The following is a 26583-nucleotide window of genomic DNA, read 5'->3' on the forward strand; positions in this document are numbered from 1 at the left end:
AACTAACAGTGGCCTGGGTACTTTCACTGGGCTGTCTTGAGTACAAGCACTTGTAATGGATAAAATGAGTTCTATGGACATGAGCACTGTTTACTGAAGACCAATCTTGGAAAATCTCATTGCATGTGTGATAAGCTTGAAGCAACTAGCCAAACTTTGCTCCCCTCTTGATCATTCAACATTTGCTTTCAGCAACCTTAACCCAGCCTTCAACCAACACATATTTTTTGAACCAAACCCAAAGTAAGTTTTTAAACATGGGAAATGAATTCAGTGCAACAGTTCGATGAAGACATGGTCTAGTCTGCTGTTATATCTGCCTATTCATCTTGACTCAGTAACTAGTAATAACACAGGTAGTGTAGCTTTCAAAAGCATAGATTAATCAACCATCATATGCACACAGACAAAACCTCTAAAACTCCCCAAACTGATAAAGCACACTTAAACGGTCTTAAAGTATAGAACAGCTTGTAATTGCTTAATAAATCAAAACTGACTCATTGCTTTGATATGAAAAGCACAGTGAAAAATATTCAAAGATGCTCATCAAATCCATACCAACCTGCTAACAAAATTTGAAAAACCTGATGAATTGAGAACTGAGTTCTTTATTGCATGTTTTAATATTTGTATTTTCTTAAAACTAATGTCCAAAAGCAAACTTACTGTCTGAGTGTGTATTTGTGAATCAGGATGGGTTTTTTCTTCTTCTTTGGGCATGATTTTCAATTACTACGGTGTTATTAAGGTGCTTTTTTGCTGTCATTCTTCTTATCTTACACAGCCTGCCTCTATCTCTCCTGCTCCTTGTCTTCCCCTCTGTCTTTGTCTTTTCCTCTACTGCTCTATCTGTCTTTGCCTGTGGGGTGGGGGTATATGAACACAAAATACAGCAGGAATAATGAAGACAAAGACATTTAACCTCTCTGGACCAGAAAAGAGATTAATAGGCGAGTGTGCCTGTATGCAGGAGCATGTGAAAGTGTGCATGTGCTGTTGAAATAACAGATTGATAATCTCAATAAGCAGTGTTTTGAGGCTGTCCCTGAAGACACAAGAGGAACAAAACTATGGGCATTAGCAATCTGCTGTTCCTTTTTTTTCCCCCTCCTGTGAACATTCAGCATGTTTGTTTGGGTTGTTTAGCCACAAGGACAGAAAGGAAGGGATGAAAATAGATGTAAAAAGTGAGATTATAAAGATGACACAGACAAGAAATTCTAACATGGTGGGTTTATTTATTAATTCAGCTATATATCATTTGAGCTTTAAAGGATTATTCTGCTCTGGGTCCCATTTTATAGTTCTGGTCATCATATCTATTCTTTATGATAACATTGCACTCTCAAAATGAATTGCTGGTATCTGATAACTCAGCAACAATGCTTTAATCCAAACTGGACAAGAAATTCGAGTGGTCAGTTGAAGACAACAGTTTATCCAGATTACTGTGACTGTGATAGTCATTTACAACAGACAGTTTGGGTGACAGTTTTGGTAATATATCACCTTTGTTTTTTCTTCCACTTAGTCTTTGTTTTTGTTTTAAATCTGTATGATCAGTTAATTGCTCATATTTCTGGCCTCAGCTTACTTCCTAGTAATATTTCTCCCTGATATCCACAATAACTAGGTAAAGTCATTATTTTTTAGATCAAGAGTGTACAAAGCAGCAGTAAAAAAAATATATTTAAAAAAAGGAGAGGAAAAAAACGTTATAGTTTTCATTAGATTTTGTATAGAGATAAACAGTAAGTGATTCATGAAAGTAAATGACAACCTGAGGGCATAAATCCACCAATTAAAATTTAAATACCACGTTGCTTTTAGTTATTTAAGACATGGTACAAAAAATGATTACACATTTCAGTCACATTTTGTCCTCCATTAATTCTCTGCAACTTATGTTCACAAGCTGCAGTCCTGATTCAGTCTTTCATTTCTGTAATTTTGGAGGATTTCCAGTCAGTCAATCAGTTTACCATTGTGATGGTTGGAATTGCAGACAGACTGATTTTACAAAACTGTTGTTATTATTATATTATTATACAAAAAAGTTATTATTTCCAATTAAATTTTAAATTGAAATTGTCAAATAAAACCCAATTTGTGATACATTGGCGTTATTATTTAATGTGGTAAACATGTGTACACATCTGTCCCACTGAGCAGTGTTCCTAAAACAATCTTTCAATCTTTCTCTGTGTTTATTCTACAAATACTCTATTTTTCATTTTCCACCAGTTTATCCTTTGCTATTTACCATATTTTTTGTTTTGCCCTCCAGCACCTTATCAAATTCAAATCCCTCTGTCTTGTTTCTATCTTCCTCTTGCTGCTTACACACACAAACACACACACACACACACACACACACACACACACACACACACACACACACACACACACACACACACACACACACACACACAGCTTTTAAGACTAATCATACTCTAGTGGAGCTTCTGATAATCACTGTGCACTTTTACTGGGCTTTTCGTTTACACTCTGTCCTCCTCATGCTCACACAAACCCACACACACACACACACACACACAGCTATGCTGCTGACACTCATACCGACAGTGCCCTCTCTCCATGGTTCTCCATGTGAACCCTCTGCCAATATGATTCTATCTCTCGTCCCTCACATTTCTATCCATGCCTGCTGTCGTTCTCTCATCTCCCCCTCCTCCCCGCCCTCCTGCTCCATCTCTCCACTCCTCAGTTGTTTGTTTTGGCAGAGCTTAAACAGGATCACACAGGAGACTTAAACTGGCACAATACATAACTCCCAATCCACCTGATGCCCTGCTGTTACTCCTACACCACCTCTCCCCTCTCCTCTCCTGCATGAGAAACAAGTATTAGAAAGAGATCAAGATGTTTTTTTGTTTTTTTGTATGAATATGGTAACAGATCACGTTGACCACCCTATTCTTATTTCATCTGTCTATCCCACAAAATAACTGTGCAAGTGTGCAAGACGCTCAATGATTTATTTATTGCATTTATAGATATGGGACTGACAGTTTAGACAAATACTGTGCAGGAGCTTTAATTTTCTTTTTTATCTTTCGTGTTTTATATTCCCTACAAATAAGAGGAGTGTGAGTTTTCTTTTTAGTTATCAGTTTGTTCTATGACTTTTTTTTTTTATACTAAACCTAGAAGGAGCTAGCTAGGCCCGCATGCCATCTCTTCAACTTGTTCAGAGTGGCTGCAGATCAGCTTCAAGGACAATGACATGGACACAGTTTTATCACGTATGCACTAATTGGGTTAGGAGGCAAGTTTGCTGTGTTTGGGGACCTCACTGACCTAGTTGTGAAGGTCTTGAACTCAAACTTGGTTCTCACTTATACAGACATGCAACAACACAAACACACATACGTGAATGCTCAAAGGGAGAGGATTGGGAAGTCTCTTGAGGAGGAAGTGTTAATCCTATTGGCAATGGCTTGTCTGAACAGTGGCCTGAAGAAAGATGAGGATAATTGTCTTTATGATGATAATAAAACCACGTCACCCAGGCCAAATATATATATTTGTATACACACACATGTATACACACACACACCCACACATATATACACACACACACACACACACACACACACGTATGCACGCACACACACAAGCAATGACATCTCTATTGCTTCCTCCTGGAGTTTAGCTCCACTTCAGAAAAGTATAATAATACAATATATGAAACATCTCAATGCAATTGTGCTGCATCAAAAGTTCTGCTTCAATCCCCTCCTGTAAAAATGGGACTCAGGAGATTTGATTGTCTCTGATGGAATTTGACAAAGCGATATTGACGATGCGGCTTATTTTCTTGGAATAAAGAGGGAAACCTAATATTGTTTGATTTCCTCAGCTGTTATTGTGAAATATTGCCAGGCACCGACATATTTATACCTATCTCTCTGTCTAGGTACTGTCCCATACCAGAGCATGCTATCCAAGGAAAAGAAAATAATATTACATTTCTTATTGAAAAGCCGCAATCCTTCACCTTTTATCTACTCATTAAAATACACAAACTTTCACTGCCACACAAGTTGTTTGTCTGTCAACAGAAGTATTCCTTTCCACACAACAACCACCCAACCAGCACTAAACATGTCATTGCATACACACATATATTCAAATATAACAAGAAGAGAAAGCATCCCTGAATCAGCGTTTTAGGAGAGCTCTAAAATCACAGGCGTGATCTGTGACTAAGTGTGCCTGCCAGTCTCCAAGAAAATTCACCATCCAGCTGTGTAAAACATATTAAAGAAATTAATTAGATTCACTGTGCAGCTGCTAGTTGTCAATATAAATCACATTAATGCGACAAAAGTCTCAAACTGTTAATGATTTTACAATCAATCACTTGTAGGAGGAAGTTTCAATAGTTTAGCAACACAACTTTATTGCCTTCATAAAAGTGTGTGTTTTTGTGTCTGCTCTACTTTTCTGTGAGGGACAAACTGATTCATCCATAAATTGAATGGGTAAACAACAGATTTTTCTTTCTTAAAAGGAACTTAAAGGTTGTGTGTTGCTTTTGTGTTTGCCTCCCCAGATGGGACCCCCTACACGTGGTGGGTGGGCCGGGGCAGCGAGAAGCATTTCTACTGGGGGGGCTCAGGACCTGGCATACAGAAATGTGCCTGTGGCATCGACAGGAACTGCTCTGATCCCAAATATGACTGCAACTGTGACGCAGACAGTGCATACTGGTAAGTTAGACTACTGCATAAAAGTTCAGCGGGAGCACAAACAATTTGTAATGTATTGATTAACTTCCTCAAAGTTTCAGTTTGGCATTGACTTTAATTAAAGCCTGCTGAAACAGTCGGCAGTAAAAAAGTTTTCAGTCACACCAAGTCTACCCACTGCAGTGGAGCATAACGGGTCACACACTCATACAGCTGAGTCAGCACATTGCTTTATTTACATCATTCTGTTCTGTACTGGTCTCAAGGCTCCTTTGAGTATCAAGCTATATCCATCCCACTTCAGTTTTTACAACTGTTCTTCACTGCCAACACTACAGTACATCTGGCCATCAGAGGCTCTCTGGCACATACAGTGCAGACCTACTATCTAAAAAAACTATTTGACCCAGTATTTCACCTGGGTCACCTGGGTCACCTGTGACCCAGTTTATTTGAGAGCTCGCTGGGGTTGTAATGGTTCTCCTCAATTCTCAAATCAGACCAGTTCACATTGGTACAGGGACAGAGAGAGAGAAAGAGAAAGAGAGAGCAAACAGGGAGAGAGAGTGGGTGGGCAAAAAACTAAACTTAATAGAAACCAAATCTTTATGTACTGGTCCATGCCCTGCAGGAGGGATGAGTTAGGGGATAAATGCCTTGCTCCAGGGTACTTCAGGCACCTAAGAAGAAGAAATTTGAAATTCAGCTAACCCACCCACAGATTTTCAGTAAGTCAGAGGAACTGGTTGTACTTGTATTTTACTTTCACAAATACTTTTCAAAATACTGTATTTTAAACATGTTTTTAATAAAGTCTCAGTTAAGTATTAAATTGTAAGGTCAATGTGCCTATTAAGACGCTATTATATTATGCAAATACATGCTCTGTTATAGAACATTTCATTTGACACTGTCTGACACTGTATAAACAGCATAACTCCTACATTAAGACAGCACAGTACTTGTATTGCTACATCAATTGAACTTAAAAGTGAAATATGTCCTATTCAGGGATGTTTTGATGGAACATTTTCACTGTTGCGAAACTGAAATTGTCATTACCGCAAATGCTAATGTTTGCATCAATCCGTCATTGCAAAATTTGCATAGGCCGGACAGCATGATGAGGTCTCTAACTTCAAAGGCTGAAGTGACTAAATGATGAATGCCACCATCAGTGATGCATTTATTTATTTAAGAGGAATATTTGTCTCAACAATCAACAGTTTGTGTTTCAAAGCTCTTTTAGCCTGCTGATGGATAGTCTCATTAAATAAATTACATCGCTGTCTGTGGGCGTGTGCATGCATCTGCATACTGTACGTTTGTCTGTCAGTAATTACTGTGTGATAGTAAGAAGGAGAGATTTCATTTGCTTTCATGTCTCCCCCCTCATTTCTAAAACTGATGAGATTACAGATCTCACCATTAATATCGTATGTATTAATGTCTGGCTCAGTGAGTTTTTGAAATATTACCAATATGACTATTTTCAATCATCACCCATATTTTTGGCTGCACATACAAACACGCCCACACACAAATGTATGCACACATGCTCACATCGACACACACATGCATATACAAACCCAAATATTGGATATTACTGTTTCATTTCCAAACTGGAGTGAATGGCAAACAATTAAAATCAAATAGTTCTGTGAAGAATTTACAACATGTCAAACTCATTCCCACATTTAAAACTGTGATTTTAATATTTAATGCTTGTACTTATGTCTGTAATGATGTTGTCAGTGGACTAGTTAATGAGATTGCAAGCAATGAATTCCTTTATTTATGTTAATTTCATTATTTAATTTCAAATATTTGTATAGATTTTTTTTGTTGATTCATGCTTCTTATCCACATATTGAGTGTCACACCATCTATCCACCCACGCAAACATCCATCCATGTATCAATGTACAGTAACAATTTCAAAATATATCATCCCACATCGTATTAACATTAAATTCCATCCTTTTGCCATTACATTACAAGTTTTTGCAATATGTGTACTGACCTATTTTTCCTCTCTCTCGTTTTTATTGTTACATCTACTACTCTTATTGCCAAGGAAGTGATATGCTTTATGTATTTTTTTGTTCTCCCTACACAATTTCTCTGCCTCCCCTAGAGGATTTCATTCTGCTGAACTTTAGCCTGTATTTATTTATATAGTTTGCCAACAATAAACCATGCATGTTGTCCCCTCAGACAGCCTGGTTTGGAGTGTTGTCATATGACCACAAACATGAAAATTTAAAGTTAAAGAGTCGGTTTCAAAACAGCAATAGATTGCAGATGACCAACACAAGACACTAAACATCATCTTTCACTGCTATTGTTGTGGTGCTATTTTGAGCACAGGTTCTGCACTTAACTCCATCTTATTTTTCTTTCAATTCATCTTACAGGAGAGAAGATTCGGGTCTCTTGTTGTATAAGGAACACCTGCCAGTCAGCCAGGTTGCCGTGGGTGACACCAACAGACCAGGCTCTCAGGCCAAGCTGACAGTTGGACCGCTTCGCTGCCAGGGAGATAGTAAGTGTTGATGATCATGTATGAATACAGTATGTATTATGGAAATACTTCTTCTTGCAACACTGGGCTGCGATCTCTAGCATTTGAGTGATGGGCGACTTGTCAGATGTTCTGCAAACTTGTACTTGTGAAAATGAATATTGAGTTTGAGTGCAGGCATCTAGTGGAGTTTTCAGGGTACAGGGCAAAAGGAAACACATAGGTTAGAGCGAATAGTACTTAAATCAATGGCCAAATACAAGTTTACAGGTTGACAACTGAAATCCGCCTTGATAAGCAAATAAATCCAGGGAGTTCATAAACTGGCAGCAGGTTTAAACACTGGTACTGGTAACAGGGAATCTTTGTTGTATGTCATTCCCTAGCTCTCTCACCTCCATTCCTGTCCTATCTTTTTACTGTCCAAATCACTTATAAAGGCATGAAATTGCCAAAAAAATACTATTTAGAACAAAATGGTAACTCTGTCAATAGTCACACTGATGTAGGAATGGGGGATGTGCTCACTGGGAAGGGCAGGAGTGTCCGAGGATGGACATCTGGTGGACAGGTGGTGAATGACAGGTTTGGAAAGGTCCTAATGGTGTGCGCAAAGTGAATTTTTGCCTTGGTTTATTTGACCAAATTTGACCACTGCACTGCATGTGTTCATTTGCTCCCGACAGTCAATATACCTGCACTAACTATAAGCCAAAGAGAGTGTGAGGGAGAGTTTGTCTGCATTTTGTGTGTGTGTGTGGCAGCTCGGCCTCTGACTGATCTCAGAGCTCACCACAAACTCCCATTCTGTCTGCAAATTTCCTCTACCTGCTTGCCTTTCTACTCTCATCTCTGTACATTATGAAGTAGATTCATAAAGCCCTTGGATAAACACACAAAAAAAAAAAACTGGCGAGGACATATCCTTAACTCGATTCCCGCAGCGACACATTCAGCTTAAACACAGCTTAAGAAATAGCCTGGGGGAAGTGAGGAAGGGCTGCAGGGAGGAATGGAGAGAAGGAATGTATATTAAAGGAACAAGGTGCTGGAGTTTAATTAATAAATGATGGTGATCAGTGACTGATTAGTTTTAGCCATACATTCTGTTACAGGTGTGTTCCAGCTGTGCTGATTATAATAAAAGTTATTAAGTTATAATGAAGATATTACCAAACAGTACTAAATATTAAATACTTTATAAATCTATGTAGGAATTGTCCCTAAAAGCACATTTGTAGACTGTACTGAACTGATTAATTAGTTTAATAACCACAATATTGTAACTCTTATGGTGACCTGGCCTCTATGAGTCTACACTGTGGAACAGACAGGTGGTCATTGCCTGAGGACACAAGGGTATGCCCTGATTCAAAGAGAGTTAAAAGGTCAGAAATGTGGCTTGAAGCTAAATCACACTATGCCTTATTATTATCAGTGAGATCTTAAAGACAGCTTCAAACCTCACAGGGACGCCTGAGCAGGAGGATTAAAACTGGAGTGAGCATTCTGGATTAGCTGCAGGTGTAAAAGGGACCTTTGAGGGAGGTTGGAGTGCTACAATTGCAATGGCCTAATTGAGAGGAAATATGTGCGCTAATGACCTCAGCTGCTGAGAGAAGTGGTTTCTTTTTCCAAATAATTCTCAGCTGGTTGGAGAGGAATGGCTGCATAACCTTTTGTGAAGGGATCATCAAAGGTTGAGTCAAAAGAACAGCTCTAGTCTCTTTAATACATTTCTTTTTAAAATTCTCCTGTTGACAATGCACACTGCTTTTAGTCAGGGGAAGCGAAAGGACAATTTTCTGTTTGTTGTGAAGTTGTTGGAAATTCCTGGACAAACAGTTAATGTCACTCAAGCAGACTTTTGAAATAATTGGGTGTATAACAATGGAAGTAATACATGTTTTTATTATCTTACTCTGTTGAAGAATTTATAGAGAAAATAAGATGGTGCAGACTGTGTATTAGTATAGATAAAGATTGTGTTATAGATTGGGAGGCAGATTGGGAGGCAGATTGCTCTATGACATCTACTGAACCATTGAAGTGTTGTGTCTGAATTGACAACACATTGCTGATGCAGGTCAAGTAGTGTTATGGATCATGGATAATGATGCACTAAGATCTAAGATAAATAAAACTGCAGTATCATATATCTGTTGTCCAAGGAAGGTCATTTGTGACCCTCAGGAGAGCTGTCTCTGTCTGCTCTAAAGCAGCCAAAATCCTGGCTGGAATGTTTCCAAAATGCAATTAAAACTGAATAAATTAGCTTTGAGTGCTCTGCATCCTGAATTGATAACAAGTGTACTGAAGGCATGCCAGTCAGGAAACTGAAACTTTTGACTCATGACCTTCAGTGCCGAAGAGTTACTGGACGGTCTAGTGTTTCTAAAATATAGATGATCCCATTAAAAAAACAGTGATATAATGTAGAACAAAATTTTCAGGGTGTTTGGCAATGCCCTATGCCTTACAAAAAGTCATAGGACTCTAACCTCTCTTTAATTTTCCTCTATTCTGCTTTACTTGACCTTTCTCAATGCAATTTTCTGTGCTAAGTGAAAATGACTTATGATAGAATATGTAATACCATTGAGCAAACTGCTCAGCATGGCAGGTTACATGTAGCGCAACTGAACTGACTGTTTTAAGTGGCAGGTGCAGTATGCAATTCACTGCAACTGTGAAATGAAAACTGTGTGTATTATCTTTAAGATATTATCTTAATGCAAGCAGGAATTTACACAAAAATGACATAGTTTCATGTGATCTCTCCAGTTCATAAACAGAAGCAATAATTCCTACAGTTTGCCTGTGAACCCTTTGAATGAAGTCTGTAATACTTGGCTTACTGCACTCATCCTGATCACAAATACTCGCAATTAAAGCCATTCATTATATTGCCTTAAGGTCGATGAAGACAAGATAGGACATGTTAGAGGCTAGTGAGGTGTTGACATTAGTTAAAATATTTAAGGAATTTATTCTATCAACAGAAATGAATAATAGGTCTCACTGTGTTGTAATCATACGGTTTATTTTACCTTAGTAAATGAAAGAATTGGTAAATTAAATCAGAGATTAAACATCTTTTTATACTATCTTTACAAGTTGATCCCTAATCCAAAAAAGAAATTCAACATTATCAGAATATGTTGGGAGTGTACAATACATTTAAACATTGTTAGCTAAACTTTTGGAGAGTAACAAACCACTTTTGACTATTACAATTTGCTGCTGAGTCTTTGAATGGGGTCTTAATTAAACATTTCTTGAGACAGAACAAGCGAAAACACTTCATGCATAGCAGAGTACATTTGGGCACATTGTTATTCTGGGGTCGCACTTTAGTGTGAAAAAACACATTGCTTATACTCATATGCAGATAATTCATAGAAAGTGTTACTTTATAAGTCTGTCATTTGTTATATATGCATATGTGGCCAGATAAAGAGATAAAGGCATCTGAACTATTCAGAGACTTTTCATCTAAACACTCATCTTCTCACATTTTGTTTTCTCTTCCATCTAGTCCCTGTAGTTTAGGTTGTTTCTCAAGTAAACATCAGATATCAACAGAAACACACACACACACACACACACACACACACACACAAAGAGAGAAGTAGTTTAATCCTTGCTGTTTCTCTTCCTGTCTATTCTCCTAATCAGTGTTGGCACACTGCTCTCTGTGGGACTTTGGGTCAACTGGAAGACACACAGATTTCTGCAGCTCTGCCATAATGACCATCTCTCTCTCTCCTTCCTAACTCATGGGCCACTCCTGTTGCACTTTGTCTTGAACTCACTTGTGGTGTGTCAGTCCTGCTGTGTGTAATGTGTTTCTGTCAGGTGGAAATGGATTAATTGCATCACATTCCTGATACATCTGTTATACTTGACTAAATGAGGCATTTCACATTCTGAATCTGAAAGTGCATTCATACCAACTCATAAAAGTCAAATGGATAATGGAAATCTTATCGTAATGATGTAAAGTCACATAACCATGAGGAATAGCTTCAATGATAAGGAAATATTCAGTAGTTGCATGGCCGCACTAGGAGGAACACACACTAACTACTTGTCATAAAGCCTGCAACTGTTGCTTTCTATGTCAGCCCACACACTGCTGCCGACTTGACATCAGTTAGTCAACTTGATGATGATGCAGGCTGATGCTTATCGACCTGTCAGGATACACCACTGTCTTACTTCCCAACACTAGTCAACTCCAGAAAATCAGCAATTTTTATCACATTTGCTCCCCTGAATCAGCACAGTCAGGTTTCTGCACCTCGTTTACTTCTGTCTGTATGGCGTGTCTGGTGTATGCTACCAGCACATTTTGAGTTACATGACGCTTTGTGTGTTGCTGAGCTCCACAATGTTGGATCTGATCCAAGACCAGTGGAGAACCTGCTGTGCATAAATACTTTTAGAAATCTGATCCCTAGCCAAGCATAATTATATTCATTACAAATGCACCCTTGGGTAATTACACCTGATTCAAAATGCGTGTCAATGTCAACCCGAACAGACCCTAAAATAGACAAAACACCAACCCCGGCTGCATCATGTCATTCAATAGTCAGGCACTGTTGAATAAAAAATATAATATTATTCTACGTATTGATAGAAAGTAATATAAACTAATGCAAAAAATAACTTGTTAATAGACTTCAAAATTGATTTTTAGTAATAACTGTTATTTTCTGATATGTATTTATATTTTCACCCTCTGCACTAGCAATAAAACATTCTGTTGCCAATTAGGCAACAGACAGAAGATAATCATTTTTAACCTATTAAATATCAAATTCCAAAAAGTACATACTGACCCAGGACCCGTGACTATAGAATGAGACCCTACCATAATTGATTAGAATGAATACAGTTAATCTTTGGTTGCATACACTGTGCCCCCTCATAACCCAGTGGACCCGCAAAACCTCCATTGTGTTGTATTCAAGCCCTTTTTGTGACCTGTTGTACAATCTGTTTGTGCAGGTCCACAGAGATTGCCAGGAGCCAAAAAAAACTGCTTAGTTTGCTTAATATGCCTTAGGCCGGGTATGAGTCTTTTTTCCCTCCTGATTTTGCCCTAAATGTAAAACAGCCAAGAAGTGAAAAGCAACAATATATAATTGTTGTCTTTTGTCTGAAACAAGTGAACCAAACTACAGGTGTTAAAGCAACCACCATCTGATTCTGACTTCCCAAATGTATTCGCCTTTGAGAGAGCTGAGCGTTTATACCTAATGACAACAGAATGTGTCTGGCTTTAGCTTCTCAGATAATGATTCCAAAATTAAACACATTAAAGAGTATAAGTTCCTCAATTAAGCAGTTTTTTTTAAGATTTCCTCTCACTCACTGATCCTCTTTTGAATTTTTTTCAGTTTTTAAGACTAAGTAGATTAATACTGCACAGATAGGAAGTCATGTTGGTTTCTGCTGTGTGATGTAAAAAAAATACCAGACATTTGTGGAAAGTAATATCCTGTGGAGAGGAAAAATCTTTAGTGCAAGGCACTGATCATGACTGATCATTACGATAATAATGCATCATATTATCTGTTGACTGCTCATTTTTCATACTAAAGGGAATAATAGAGAGGAACTATGAAATCTCAGTGCACTATGAGTGCAGATATGTGCATGTTGCTTATTTTACTGAGACAATGTGTTAGATTTAAAACTGCAGGGGCATCCACTGCCAAGAGTATTGTTCTGTAGATATGGTTTACTCATCCTTCACCGACTGGGTTTTACACTTCCATTTTCATCTGTCTGTCTCTGGCAGACAGGATGTTACTAGGGTGGAGCAGATGAACCCATGTGCAGGCACAGGCTAGGAGACAGGGATATGGTAGGAACAAGGTATTTATTGTAAGGCAAGAAAAAGGAAACACAGGTCTGGGAAAGCTTAGACTGAGCTGGGAACGATAGCTAGGAAACTGGGGCTGGAAGCTTGGAAGAGTGAGCAGCCCTAGCTGACGGGGCTGCAGGGAACAGGAGAAAGGGTTAAGCCAGGGAAAACAGGAAACAACAAGGAAGAAGGTAAATGCAAGCAAAGTGGCTTAAAGTGTAGTAACATTGATGGGTAGCAGGGTCTATGATATTGTAGTGTGGAAGTGGCAGGGCTGAGTATTTGTAGAGGGCTTGATTACTGATATAGGGTGCAGCTGGTGTGCCTCTGCTCTGACTCTGGCACACCTGCAGACAATCACACACCCACACACCCACACACCCACTTATACACATGTACAGGGAGCGAGAGGGAGAGAGCCACTAATGGAGTAGGTTAAGGAGACACAGGATTGTGGCAGTACACCCCACCCCTACCCCTTAAGGGAAAACTCTCAGATGTCTCTCCAGGCTGGTCAGGACAGAGAAACGGAGTGGGTAAACTAAGCAGGGAAGGTGAAGGGGGCCAGAGGGTTGGATCCAGGAAGCAGAACCTAGGTGTCGGATGGCTTTGAACAGGGCAGGGGAGCTCAAGCAGATGGCAGAACAGGGGCAAAGCAAGGACCCTCAGGCAGAAAGTCCGGGGGCTGGAAACCATGAATGGAAGACAGAGCAGATAGGTGGAGTTGCACCACAGGATGGGCCAATGGATGACTTGAAGGCCAGCAACTTAGGTGGAACCACTCTGGAGGTTGGAAACAAAATTAGAGGTCCGGAGAGGTAGCTGGCACCAGAAGCTACAGTTCGGTGCAGGCTGCTGAGTAAGCATCCAACATCTGGAGCGCAGGATCAGAGACCGGCAGCTTAAGTAGAAGAGTCCGTGTGCAGGATTGGTGTAAGCAGTAATCAATGAGTCAGGGAAGGGTGTAGGACAGGCAGACCACTGGCTGGGGAACAGGCTGATAAGCAGGCAGTGTCAACCAGGAAACAGGCAGGTGAGCCAGTGGGGCCAGGGAAACACGAACCTTCTGAAGTACAGCCACAGGAGACTGCTCAAGAACAGAGGACCGCTCCTGCTCAGGCTCAGCACATTGCTGCAGTTCAGAAACAGGGGACTGATGCAGCACAGGAAGTGCTAGCTGGAGTGCAGGCCGAGATGCAAGCTGGGGGCTTTCATGCTGGTGGCTCGCATGCAGCAGGTTAGCTGACCTACCCCTTGGCTGTTCCAAAGAGGAGCTGGGAGATTCCAGGAAGACATGAAAGTCCCTTTCTAACTGGAGCCACTCCCATGGCCATCTCAGGATGCGTTGTCCAGATGGCAGTGAGGAGCCTAAAAATTCTGGCTCTACATCACAGAGAATATCTCTTGCTACAACAAAAGCCTCCCAGGTACTCGGCAGGCTGAGCAGATGAATGTCTGCTGGATTCACGACTTTGGCTAGATCATACTGTTATGTGAGGCGTTGCAGGTGAACCAAGTGCAGGCACAGGACAGGGATATGGCAAGAACAAAGTTTTTTTTTCTAATGTGAGAAAGAAGGGATGCAGGCCTGGAAAAGCTTGGACTGGTAGCTCGGAAACTGGGCTGAGGCTTGGGTTAGAAGCTGCGAAGAGCAGGGGTCCAGGGCAGGGAAGCAGGGCTGACAAGACGAGGGACAGGGGCCAGAGCCAGAGCAGAAGGGACTGCAGGGAACAGGAAATAGGGTCAAGCCAGGGAAAACGGACAAAAACCAAAAAAACTGAATTAATGCAAGCGAAGTGGCTTGCAGCATAGTAATACTGACGAGTAGCAGAGTCAAAGATCTGACAGCATGGAAGTGGCAGGGCCGAGTATTTGTAGAGGGCTTGATCACTGAGATGAGGTATAGGGTTTGCTCTGACTCTGGCACACTTGCAGACAATCGCACACACACAGGGGAGAGATAGAGAGCCACTCGGGGAGTGGCAGCAGGTTAGGGAGACACAGGTTCATGACTCAGAAAAGTGGCCTGGTTCTGTCGAGGGCGCTGAACATGACAGAACACCTGCCCCTACTTCTCACTGATGTCACACTCATTATGGTCCTTTCATCAACAAGCTGGTGTCACTCTCACTAATGTCCCTTCATCACAGAGCTGCCAACATACAAACAAACCATGATTTAATGACCCATGACATCACATCTGTGTGTATGTGTGTGTGGCTATCTTGTAGCAGTATGGCAAGCACAATTACTAAAGATGGATCCATCTGTCACTTGGAAGGAGCCATATTCTCTTTGTCCTACTCTATTATCTACTGTGTGTGTCTGAGTGTGTGTGGGAGACAAAGAGAGTTATCCACTTTTATACTGAGTGACCACGTTAACAAACTAACTTTAAAATGAAGATGACTTTGAGGTATGTTTGCCATAGTGCTGGCCAAGACACTGGAACACGGAGCATACATTATACATTGGCCCATTAAGGCATATTAAACATATATTAAAAATTTCACACGTGAATAGGTACTCGGTGTATGATTGATGCTTCTCATACTGTGCAGGGAGCTCTGTCTCAGTAAGAGCAATGATGATTGGCTGCCATATAATGGGTTTTCATAGGCAAATGACTAATGTCTTGGGCATTCAGAGAAAGTTTTAGTAAGGAGGTACTTGTGTATGTGTGTATCTGCATGTGCACGATGGTGTGTGTGTTTCTATCTCTCTGTCGTGGGCACAAGAGCAAGTAAGAGTGCAACTTTCTGCATGTGTGTCTGTGTGTGTACGTGCCCTGGCATTAATGAATCCTATTTCCATGGCTAGTTTAATGGCAGCCTATACAGTCACAGGCAGACAGAGAGGAATTAGTCTCATTTATTGATGTTAAGGGTTTGGACATTTTAATAGATGGGAATGAAAATAAATGACAGTAGATGAAGCAAAGCAGCCTATATTCTGTTATTATAATGTAATGCACCTGCTATGAGACATACTTGGCCTCATGACTGACCACACATGAAACCTTACGAGGGTCAACTTTGACAGTTCAAAATTAATTAATTACTTTGTACTCATTTGTCACTGTTCATATGCCAACATATAATGTCTACGTAAATTATGTCATTCTAACATGCTTTCATTGCAATTTCAGTCTGTTGCATTATAAAGAGCTCTTTATGAATGTAAAAAATATATATAATAAGTCTGTGAATTCATCTGTTTATGTTTGAAAAGGAAAAAAGACTCATGAAAAACAAATTTAATAAATACTGTTTGCAAAACAAGACCTTTGAATTTTGAAATATTTGCTGTTTTTTTTTTTAAACTTATTTAAGAGACCTGGCCATGAATTTGTCATTTTCTCCTCATATTTCTCGTCACTCTCTTTTATTACAATGTTTATATATTTATATATTTGCACTTAGCAAAACATTGTTCACTGTGAACTGGTTGGCCTCTTTTTGCAGCAGCAGAAAGTAATTATGAAAGTCTGGTACATGAAATGCTTCTTACAAATCTGTTATTTTTCGGTGAAAATTTGTTTAAAAAATGAAAATGGGCCATTTGAATTAATATTGTAAATGCATATTATTTCAAACCGATGAGTGGCTGCTTACCGGGTAATGAGTTAACAAACAAGGGGGGGGGGGGGTGTTAAAACAGTAGACAAAGCTGCAAATTTCAGAACAGTGAAATCCAGTAACCCTGGGGGACAAGACATGATCAAAAGATCATTTCTGATCTTTATGATGTAATACTTGACCATGTGTGTGCAACCTGGTCAATGCAGTTACCTCACTTCACACTTACAGTCCTGAAAAAGACAGCATATACTTAGAATGAAAGTTTCAACGCTATTATTAAAAAGAAAACATAATGATGCCAGTTTCTCTTTCTGTGTTAAATTTCAATTCTTGTTATCTCTCCATTTATAGTTATGAGCTGTGAAGGTTGAGTGCTAAAAGTGTATGACAAGCAAATTAATTACAAAGTGAGATTGATAAAGGCTTCACAGGTCTCAAATGACAGACACAAACGTAATTACCTGAAGATTAAAATGCTACATTTACTGTGAATATACAGTACCTAGACCATAAAATTACACACTGTGGACGTCTCAATTATACGCAGATGAGATGAAATACAGGTCTCAATGGAAATTTGAAAATCAGCGAGGGAGAAAGTATAATTGATGTATATAATTGATGTGCTACAGTTCAGGAGATTGCTGAACTATATATATGTAGGATCAAATGTTATGTTTTGAACAATGATGTGAGAGCCTTGTCTTGCCCTTAGGGGCACTTTTTAAGTTAGATACTTCCCCTTCCCAGATAGGTACTGTCTCTCTTGCTAGATGAGACTATTCTTAGTCCTTTGATGGAAAGTCTCCCAACTTCGCATCTGAATTAGGCAGCAGAATAACAAGCTAAGTTAGATGTCACAGCATGTGTTTGCTCCAACAAACGGATTAATAAGCGCTGTAGCAGGCCTGAGATTCTAAATGTCACAAATGTACAGCTATGTTAGAGCTCACAGTGTATGTTTGAGGATTATGTTATAATTGAGCAGCAAGTGTAGTCTGTTCAGCCTGCAGCCAAGAGTGTGTGTGAATTTAAACATTTAATGTCTATGTGTTTGTTTGCATGTGTGCCTGAAAATGTCCATGTTAATGACCCTGGATATTGCAGTCAGTCATCCTTACCATCTGCTGGTACTGGCACATAACCCATCTGGTCAAGCATAGATAGATGAATCATCTAGTTGACTTCCAGACCCAAACTTCACTTCAAATTGTGATCTCTCATCATGTCCCTCTCCACACTTCAGTAGGTTTGCCTTTTTTTTCTCTTTTTTTTCTTTTTAAACATGTGTCCTTGTGGCCTAATCCAGAGGTCAGCAGCTGTTTTCAGTGTTTTATGCAACGCCACTGTTCAGTAAAATAAGATAATGATTTAAGAAGAGACTGAAGGAGCTGCATATCTTTCTCAGTTTCTTTTGATTACAATCATTCATCTTCTTTATTGATATCTGCAGTGAAGTAAAACATAGGTTGTCTGGTTAAATTATGATCTTTTTGGGATTGATTTACATATTTAGTCACAGTGACGTTTCATCACACCTTCCTCTCAATTTAACCATGATTGGAATGTCGGTGTTGTTCAACTTCCAAATGCAAGTTGTAAAAAGCAAAGCAGAAGCCAGGGGTAACAGCTGATCTTTCATACACAGTACATCATCTGCCGCTGATCATTTGCTATCTGAGCACTGATCACATACAGGAATTACTCTGAATTATTCAGAGCTTTTGTAGAAGTGCTGTTGACTGCCAGTTAAACCCTGTAAGGCTATATTTGAAGTGCCTTTAGACTGCAACAACAGCAATTGTATAAGTTTATTGAATGTAACGTTGCGCAAGAAACCTAATAAAATCTTCGTCAAAATCTTTGTCAGACTGCACAATATCAGTTTGAGGCATGACAGACTTTTCGCTGAATGCATAATAAATCACAGCTCTATGATGTAAACAAAAAAGGATACAGCAAAATCACACAAACTTGTTTCACCTATATCATTTTCGGTTTTGTGTGCCATGTTCCCCACTAAACATTTATCAAGAGACAGCAATTGTATGTCACACCAGCCGTATTCTGCATCATTTCATCTCATATTCTGATTGGATTGTTTGTAGACATGACTCGTAGCAGCAGTCACATTATGAGAATTTGGTCTTAAATTACCCACACTATGAGAATTTGGCCTTTCGCTGTCTTTGGTTGCCATAGCTCTGAGATTGATGACCAAAGATTTTCCATGTTTATCTCACGATTGTAAGTTTTCATCTCAGACAGCCCAAAATTGCAGTGTTGACTGGGTCTATAAGCACAGTAGTGCTTGAGCTTCATCAGTATAACAACATGTTCGCAGTAAAAATGCTAACACGCTGATGTTTAGTCCGTGTAATATATAGAATGTTCACCGTCTTAGTTTAGCCTGTCAGTGTGTTACCATTTGCTAATTAGCACAAGACAAAAAAGCTCAACTGAGTCTGATGGGAATGTCATTAATTTCACAGGTGTTTAGTCATAAACCAAAAAATTTCACAAACTGATAGTTTGACATGATGATGGTAATAGATGAAAAAATGAAGGGATCACCAAAGTCATTCAAATCTATCCTGAGGGGGGGCATGAATGTTTGCAATGCATTTCGATGGCAATTTATCTAATAGTTGTGAAGTTATTTCACTGAAAGACAAAATGTCAACCTGCTGGTGGCACTAGCAGGACAGTCAGGGTATCACCAAGGTCAGTGGGATTCATCTGCTGGGGACCATAAATGTCTGTACCAAATTTAATTGCAATTCACCCAAGACTTCTTAAGATATTAAAGTTTTGTTTTCACCCTAAACTTGGTTTAATGGAGAACAATAACACATAAAATCTTCCATTCACAGAACTGAGCTTCAGTGATAGTACTGGATGCTGTGAAATCCTTTCTTTCTTGAAAACTCCATAGCAGTGTTTACATTCAGACATAGGTGGTCCTTCTACACAGGGTTGACTGACCTTATAAATTCTTTGTATGCTGCATTCAGTCTCTTGGTGTTCATTGTGACTAAACATGTAGAAGCACTGTGTTTCAGATAGTGGCCTAATGCAAAGTACAATTGAATAAGAGGGATTAGAGACCACTACCAAGCAGCAGAATTCTTGAGAATATAAAACACATTTAAAAGGCAAAAAAAATGAATCAATACATTTTTTGTATCACTCGACCATTATCCTGCTGCTAACAACAAGTATCTTAGTAACAGAGGCCACAGACAAACTCAAAGTAGATCTGCGATTGTCCTAGATGAGTTGTATTGTCCACCACACAAATGAGACCAAGGACATCCAGGATAAGACATGACAACAGGATTGGAAGTTCTGCATTGGCATCACCTTGAGAACCAATTAGACAAAGAAAAACTGTCAAGAAAACCACTTCCATTTTCCATTTGAAAGTGGCCTGTCTTGAAAGCTCACAATGCTATCCATTGATATGCTCCCTAAAAAGGCATCTGGTATCTTGACGAAAGATCTTTCTCAATAGCACACAGGAGGTTATTGCAAGACTTGAATGAACTGTGTGTCTACCAAGGCTGGACTCCTCATATGGTGTGGCAGGTGCCTGTTCACATCAGCACGCTTTATAGAGCTTGAGTTAATACATTTGTGGAATAAAACTCATTTTTCCTATCTTACAAAATCAAGCTACAGGGCAATACAGTTAACAGTCTAACATTTGCAGTGTCTCAGCTTGGAAAAAGATATTTATGTACTGGAACTGTTTCTGAGACATTAGAATGATAAACATTTTGATATGGGTATGATAATTAAACAAAAACACTGATAAAAGTACCACAGAGCCAATCCAACCAGTTGCATCTGTGGATCTGGCACACGGGCAATCAGAGGTTTATGATTTGGCTTCCATGTTTATTCCCCTAACATTGTTTTCTGTCCAGCACTCAGTTTCTGTCAACCCTTAATTTTTTGTTCTCCTTTGCTTCTCCCACCATGGATCTCTTTTGAGCCCTTTCTCCCTAACCTCCCACGTCTCTCTTTTCCTCTTGTTATCGCTCTCTCTCTCTCTGAAGCATGACTCGCCTCTCGGCTGTATTTCTATATCCTTGTGTCCTTCTTGCATCTATGTCTTTGTCAGTGTTTCTTTTTTCTCTCTTGCTCGAAGCTTTTAAGGTCTCATTCAGTGCATACAAATATACGTATCACAGTGCATTTTGGCTTTTTTATGTAATTTATGTATTTGTAATATGTTATACATCACATATTTGCACTGTTAAGACAGATATTATTGTTTATGCTGTGTACAAAACCACTTTTCAAGAACTGAGTATATTCTTTGTGGAGCAGTGTGTATTTGCTTTTCAGCTCTGCCCCCTCTGTTTCTTGGTTTCTAATAAAAATCTTGTTGTTATTGTAACTTTTACACATGCTGCAATCATAAGAACACTTCCTCAGTCAGTGATTGCACCTTTGAGTAATACCAACTATGTGCACTGGTTTTCCTTCTTTCTATGATGGAACATGAAAGTAAACACATAATTATTTGTTTCTGTGGCCTCTGCAGGCATCCTCCTGTTTAGTCCTGAATTAACCCCGGTCAGTAATTGGCTGTGCCTCCTGCAGAGAAATGAACAGTATTCCAACTTCAAACACACTAATCACAAAGACAGCATCAGTAGGTGGTCGTGTGTGTGTGTGCGTGCTTGGCAGCTGTCTGCCCTTGCCCCTGGTGACAGGATGTGAGGAGAGAGGAGGAGCTCAACTCTGTCATTGGGGAATGCTTATCGCACAGAACCAGGAGACACACAAACACACAGAGATGCACGGACAGTGGTGCATACCTACACTCACAGGGGTATGCACACAAATATACTTAATGGAACATGTGAGTGTGTTTGCACACACAAATGGAGATAAGCTCACACATGGACAAACTCAAGCTCGAAAGTTTAAAAAAAAGCTCAAAATAATTCATTGATTAGTCACTCAACAGCAAATTTAGAGACAACATTTTAATAATCAGTTAATCATTTAGGTAATTTATCTAGAAAAAAGCCAAACATTCTCTGGATCCAGCATCTCAAAAAAAGAACAATTAGAATGTATTTGTTTTATATTATTAGAAATTAAATACTATTGGGTTTTTGACCTGTTAGACAAAAACAAACCATTTGAGACATTACCTCCAGTTCGTAGAGATTGTGATGGGTATTTTTCACTGTTTTCTGACAGTCTTGTTGACTAAAAGATGAATTGATCATTTTGTACACATATGCATAGTTTCTCTTTCTTTCCAGGGTTACGGTGGATGGTCTCTGGCCAGTCCACTGAGGCATCAAAGACATCTCACACAGCTGATACCAAATGAGCTTTCAATCTCCTCCTTCTCCTGGCCTCCACACACCTCCCTACCTCCTCCTCCCATCCTGTCATCTATCTTCTGCATGACTTTGCTCTCCTCTTTTCCATCACTTCTTCAATATTCTACCTTCTCACCCGTGCCTCACGGCTATGCACGGCTTCTGACTTTAACTGCTCCTCCTCCCACTCTTTTGTCTACCCTACTCTTTGTTGAGTGATAGGAGCGAGACAGGGACATGTCGAGGGCCGAGGAGACAGCAGAGAATTCACTTCATCAACCACAGTCTGATAATTCATCAGCAGCTGTTTAGCGTGCTGCTACTTTGTCTTCATTAGCCGCCGCTGGTTTCGCTTCATTCAAAAGTCATTAGAAAAGTTGTTATCAAAAATCCCGCGACAATTTAGCCCGTACCCTTGTCCCCTTCTCTGGTCCACATGTGGAAGAAAATAAATTAACTCTCTCTGCTATTTTGATATGATCGTCTTTCTATTGAATATTATTGAGGTTGCAGGAAATTACAGGCTACTATGCATTGAAATTTTTTGCATTTTACTGAGGAGATATTAAATGAGCCACATTAACCATGAGTCATGAGATAGCAATGTTTTATCAATGATTGAGCTCATTGCAATGACATGAAAATAGATTCATAGACATTTGAAATGACACATTACTGCAATAAATGTATTTCTTATCAGATCAGAATGGGTTATAATGTTTGCCACAGTGCTAATAGAGGGCACAGTAGGGATGCTGAATTATCTGGAGTTGTGAATCTGTTTGTCTGTGTTTTTTCACAGTTAACTACTGGAATGCTGCGTCATTCACCACTCCGTCATCCTACCTGCACTTTTCCACCTTCCAGGGTGAGACCAGCGCTGACATCTCCTTCTATTTCAAGACCAGCGCGCCCTACGGCGTCTTTCTGGAAAACCTAGGCAACACTGACTTCATCCGCTTGGAGCTCAAATGTAAGATACATCTGGGTGTGGATGTTTGTCGCCCCTTTTCTCTCTCTCACTTTGACTCTTTATCTAGCCTAGTGTGAGGTTTGATCCAGCAGTCAGTCTGATAGCACTGGAAGCAATCTGTCAACAGACATACAAATACACACACACACACACATAGAATCACACACACACACACACACACACACACATAAACAGATGTAGATGCACACACGAGCAACAGTGATTTGCCTTCCTGATTATTGTGCACTACTTTGTGTGATTGCAAGAGACAGCAATCATTTATTTAAGGTAATTGGTGTGTGCAATAATTATGTCCATTATGAACCTCTGTTTAACCAAATCACCAATTTTCAGGGATGACAAAACACAAGATCCTAGAGACACACATACACACACAGTATCTGTCTCTCTGTCAGTATAATGGGTAAATTGTTTATTTGTTGAAATTTTTACACCTGGTGACCTAGTGCAGCTTAACTTTTATCTCCTATTTTCCAAAAAGATTGTAATCCTTAGCACACAGACAACCACTTGTGTTTCCTCATGCAGCCTTGTGCCAAGATGAAGAGCACAAAAACACAGACGCAACCAATACAGTATCATACTTTGAAGGCTTTTAGATTTAAAAAAAAAAAAAAAAAAAGAAAAGGAAAACAGTAGAAGGAAATGAAAAAAGATAGCTGTGGAGGAGTAAAGAAAGGGTTAGGGTTAGTTAGTTGGTAACAATTGTAATACTAAACAACGGGACAGCTTTGCACCACCCCATTTTTTTGTACTTTAAATCCTTCCCTGGACTCATGAGTGACATGTCATGCAGCATGTTTCTGTGATCATGTTCCAGTGGCTCATGTCAATATCCCAGTGGCTGCAGTGAAACCACTCTGATCAAGAATGTTAAAATCGTGTTCCTCGGTGTAATCACTGAGCTTCATTGTGAACAGCGTTCCTGGCTCAGCATCGTTGTCGTTAGATGGTAATTACATTTCTTTGGGATTCAAAGGGATTTGAACATTTTGTGTCAAAGGAGCTTGCTGTCCATATCCTGCTGCCACTTTGTATCAGAATGCCAACCAGTGAATAGACAAATTGGATGCATATTTTTTGAGCCAAATTGTTTTCTAAAGCATTACATTGAATAACATTCAATTATCTTGTATGCAGCCTAAAAGCTCCAAAAGATGTTTCTTTTCTTTTCGTTTCTTCGCTACAGCTAAACTGTAGTTTTGCACAAAGATAAAAACAAACATACATATACATGTACAGACACTTAAAACAACAATGTGCTGATATTATACTAGACGTGCACATACAGTGAGAAGTTTGCTGAAGGGGGTTAGTGTCTGTCTTCTAAACGTGCACACAGAAACACACAAAGATCCAGCAAGTATCTATTCTGTCACGGCTGCACAGCAGGGCAGAGGAGATAGGGAGTGTGTGTGTGTGTGTGTCTCCCGAGGCTTTCAAAATGCCCCCACATCGATTTCCTCTCTCCTCTGCCAGGCTATCATCTTGCATTTTGCCCCACAGCACACGGTTAGACACACAATCACAACACAACTCGCGTGCACACACACACACACACACACTTACACACTCACTCACACATAAGCACACACATAATCTCTGCCCTCTCGCTAGTGCAAAAACTATATCTGCTGCAATCCAGTCAGGGCATGAAATAACTAGCATTAGGCCAGAATAGCATACAGTAACTGTGCTATTGCAGGAGCTCAAAGCATATACACACACTCATAGATACACACGTAGCCTTGTATAAAACACACATTCCTGTGACCTCGGCAGGCTCAAAGTCATCGGGTGGGCGCTTTTCCTCTTTGAATCTTAATAGAATAGGAGACACTTTTGAAAGGCAGCACTGAAGATTTGTGTGAACTTGGCTGGTAACAGGATTGAGAACAGATAGAAAGGTCCTTAAATACAGAAATACTGCTCTGTTGCTCTGTGAAAAGTATGTTTGTGCCATGTTTTGAGTCCCTAAGAGGCTGCATTTTCAGTGACAGTCTTGCCCAAAGGTTAAAAACATTTTCAGTCTGGGATCCCGCTGAGAACTTAACTCTCCCGCCTGGAGACCTTAGCTTATAAAACTGTATTATTGACCTTGGTGTGTGAAGAGCTGACAAAGTTTACATGTGAAGTTTAGCAGTAGTCTACGCAGCTCCAGCTTTTTAAAATTGTCCGGTGTCTAACTGAGTTGTTGTAGCAATATCTGCTTATCTACTAAAGAAAAAAGCAACCAGCCAGATTGAGGACTTTTATATAGACTCTTCTTAAAAAATGGTCAAAAGTGAATCTTTATCTTTATCTTTGCACACACTCAGAAGGTTTTGCTGATAAGCATAAAAAAGTTGTATTTGACGAGCTGTTCTATTCCAGAGATGCTTGGCTTTATTAGAAGTTGATTTAAGTCATGTTTATCCTCAACAGCAGCAAGTTTGCTGTGGCACTCAAGTGTTTGGCTGCGCTTACATAGACTTTCCCTCTGAAAGAGTCCATACTGTGTTCCAGCTGTCCAAGGACTGAAAAGCACGGCGCAAAAGGCTAACAAAGTGAATGAAACAAACAACAAAGCATTAGCAAGTATAACAGAAAAGGGATCGAAGAGATAATACACTGCCAGCCATCCAAAAATAGATGAAAAACAACCAAATAGAGCTTCCCTTTAGACAAACAAACAAACACACATGTGTACACCCACACATGCAGTGATCCCTATCACGGAGACATACACAATCTGTCTCACTATTTATCATTGTTTTTTTGTGCTGTGCTGACGCATAATTTAGAGCCTGGCTCTTTCAGGCTCCATATTAAAAGATTAATAGAAAGAAAAAAAAAAAATTTAAAAAAGCTCTTTTGGGATTTCTCAGGGCCAACTCTGCAAGTATATGCACACACAGAAAATTACATTCACGCACACATTTACACTTATGACATCCATCACGGCTATGCAAATAGATGAGGCAAGCTCTGTGCTCTGAGGGCGCTTTAGCTTTCATTCCTGCCTGTGGACAGAGTATAAAAAAGAAAGTTGTAGGACATCCGTCTTGCTTTACAGTGCTGCTAAAACAACACCGAAATAATCAAACGCACACCATTCAGTGCTGCTATAGCAGTATTGCTATAACTATATTGCTAGTGCAGTACTCTGATATATGTTTGGCTTTCTTTCAGCATTTAGAATAAATGATGTCGCTCCTCCCTGGCTTGCAGACCTGCACTGTGCATACAGACATCATTAATTCTGTGTACTAAAGCCTGTCAGAGGGCTTATACTGTGTGTCTGTGTTTGTCCGTGTGATGTATTGTGGGTAGTTGAATGTTTAAGCACTTTTTTTAGATTTATCTTATAGGTTAATGCACTCAGCATGTCCACATGATTTCTGGTGTCTTTGCATCTAATGATAATGTCCACAAGAAAGGAATAAAGGAAGTGAAGGAGGAAGGAATGATAGGAGGGAGGGCACAGTGACAAGGTGATTGAAACGGGATGGGTAAGTGAATGCAAGCAAGCAGTACATGAAGAAAGAAATGAAAGAATAGA

At 39.6% G+C, this 26583-nt stretch overlaps 1 protein-coding gene across 1 annotated transcript in view; it reads left to right on the top strand.

Annotated features, from left to right (window-relative positions):
* Positions 1-26583, top strand: part of cntnap2a (contactin associated protein 2a) — a 333552-nt gene that overhangs the window by 269795 nt on the left and 37174 nt on the right. The window contains exons 18-20 of the mRNA XM_062441980.1: positions 4583-4739; positions 7135-7262; positions 22851-23021. Coding sequence (XP_062297964.1) covers positions 4583-4739; positions 7135-7262; positions 22851-23021 — 456 coding nt within the window. The remainder of the gene's footprint in view (positions 1-4582; positions 4740-7134; positions 7263-22850; positions 23022-26583) is intronic.

This window comes from Scomber scombrus, chromosome 20 (genome assembly GCF_963691925.1).
Source record: "Scomber scombrus chromosome 20, fScoSco1.1, whole genome shotgun sequence".
In the NCBI taxonomy this organism is placed as follows: Eukaryota; Metazoa; Chordata; class Actinopteri; order Scombriformes; family Scombridae; genus Scomber; species Scomber scombrus.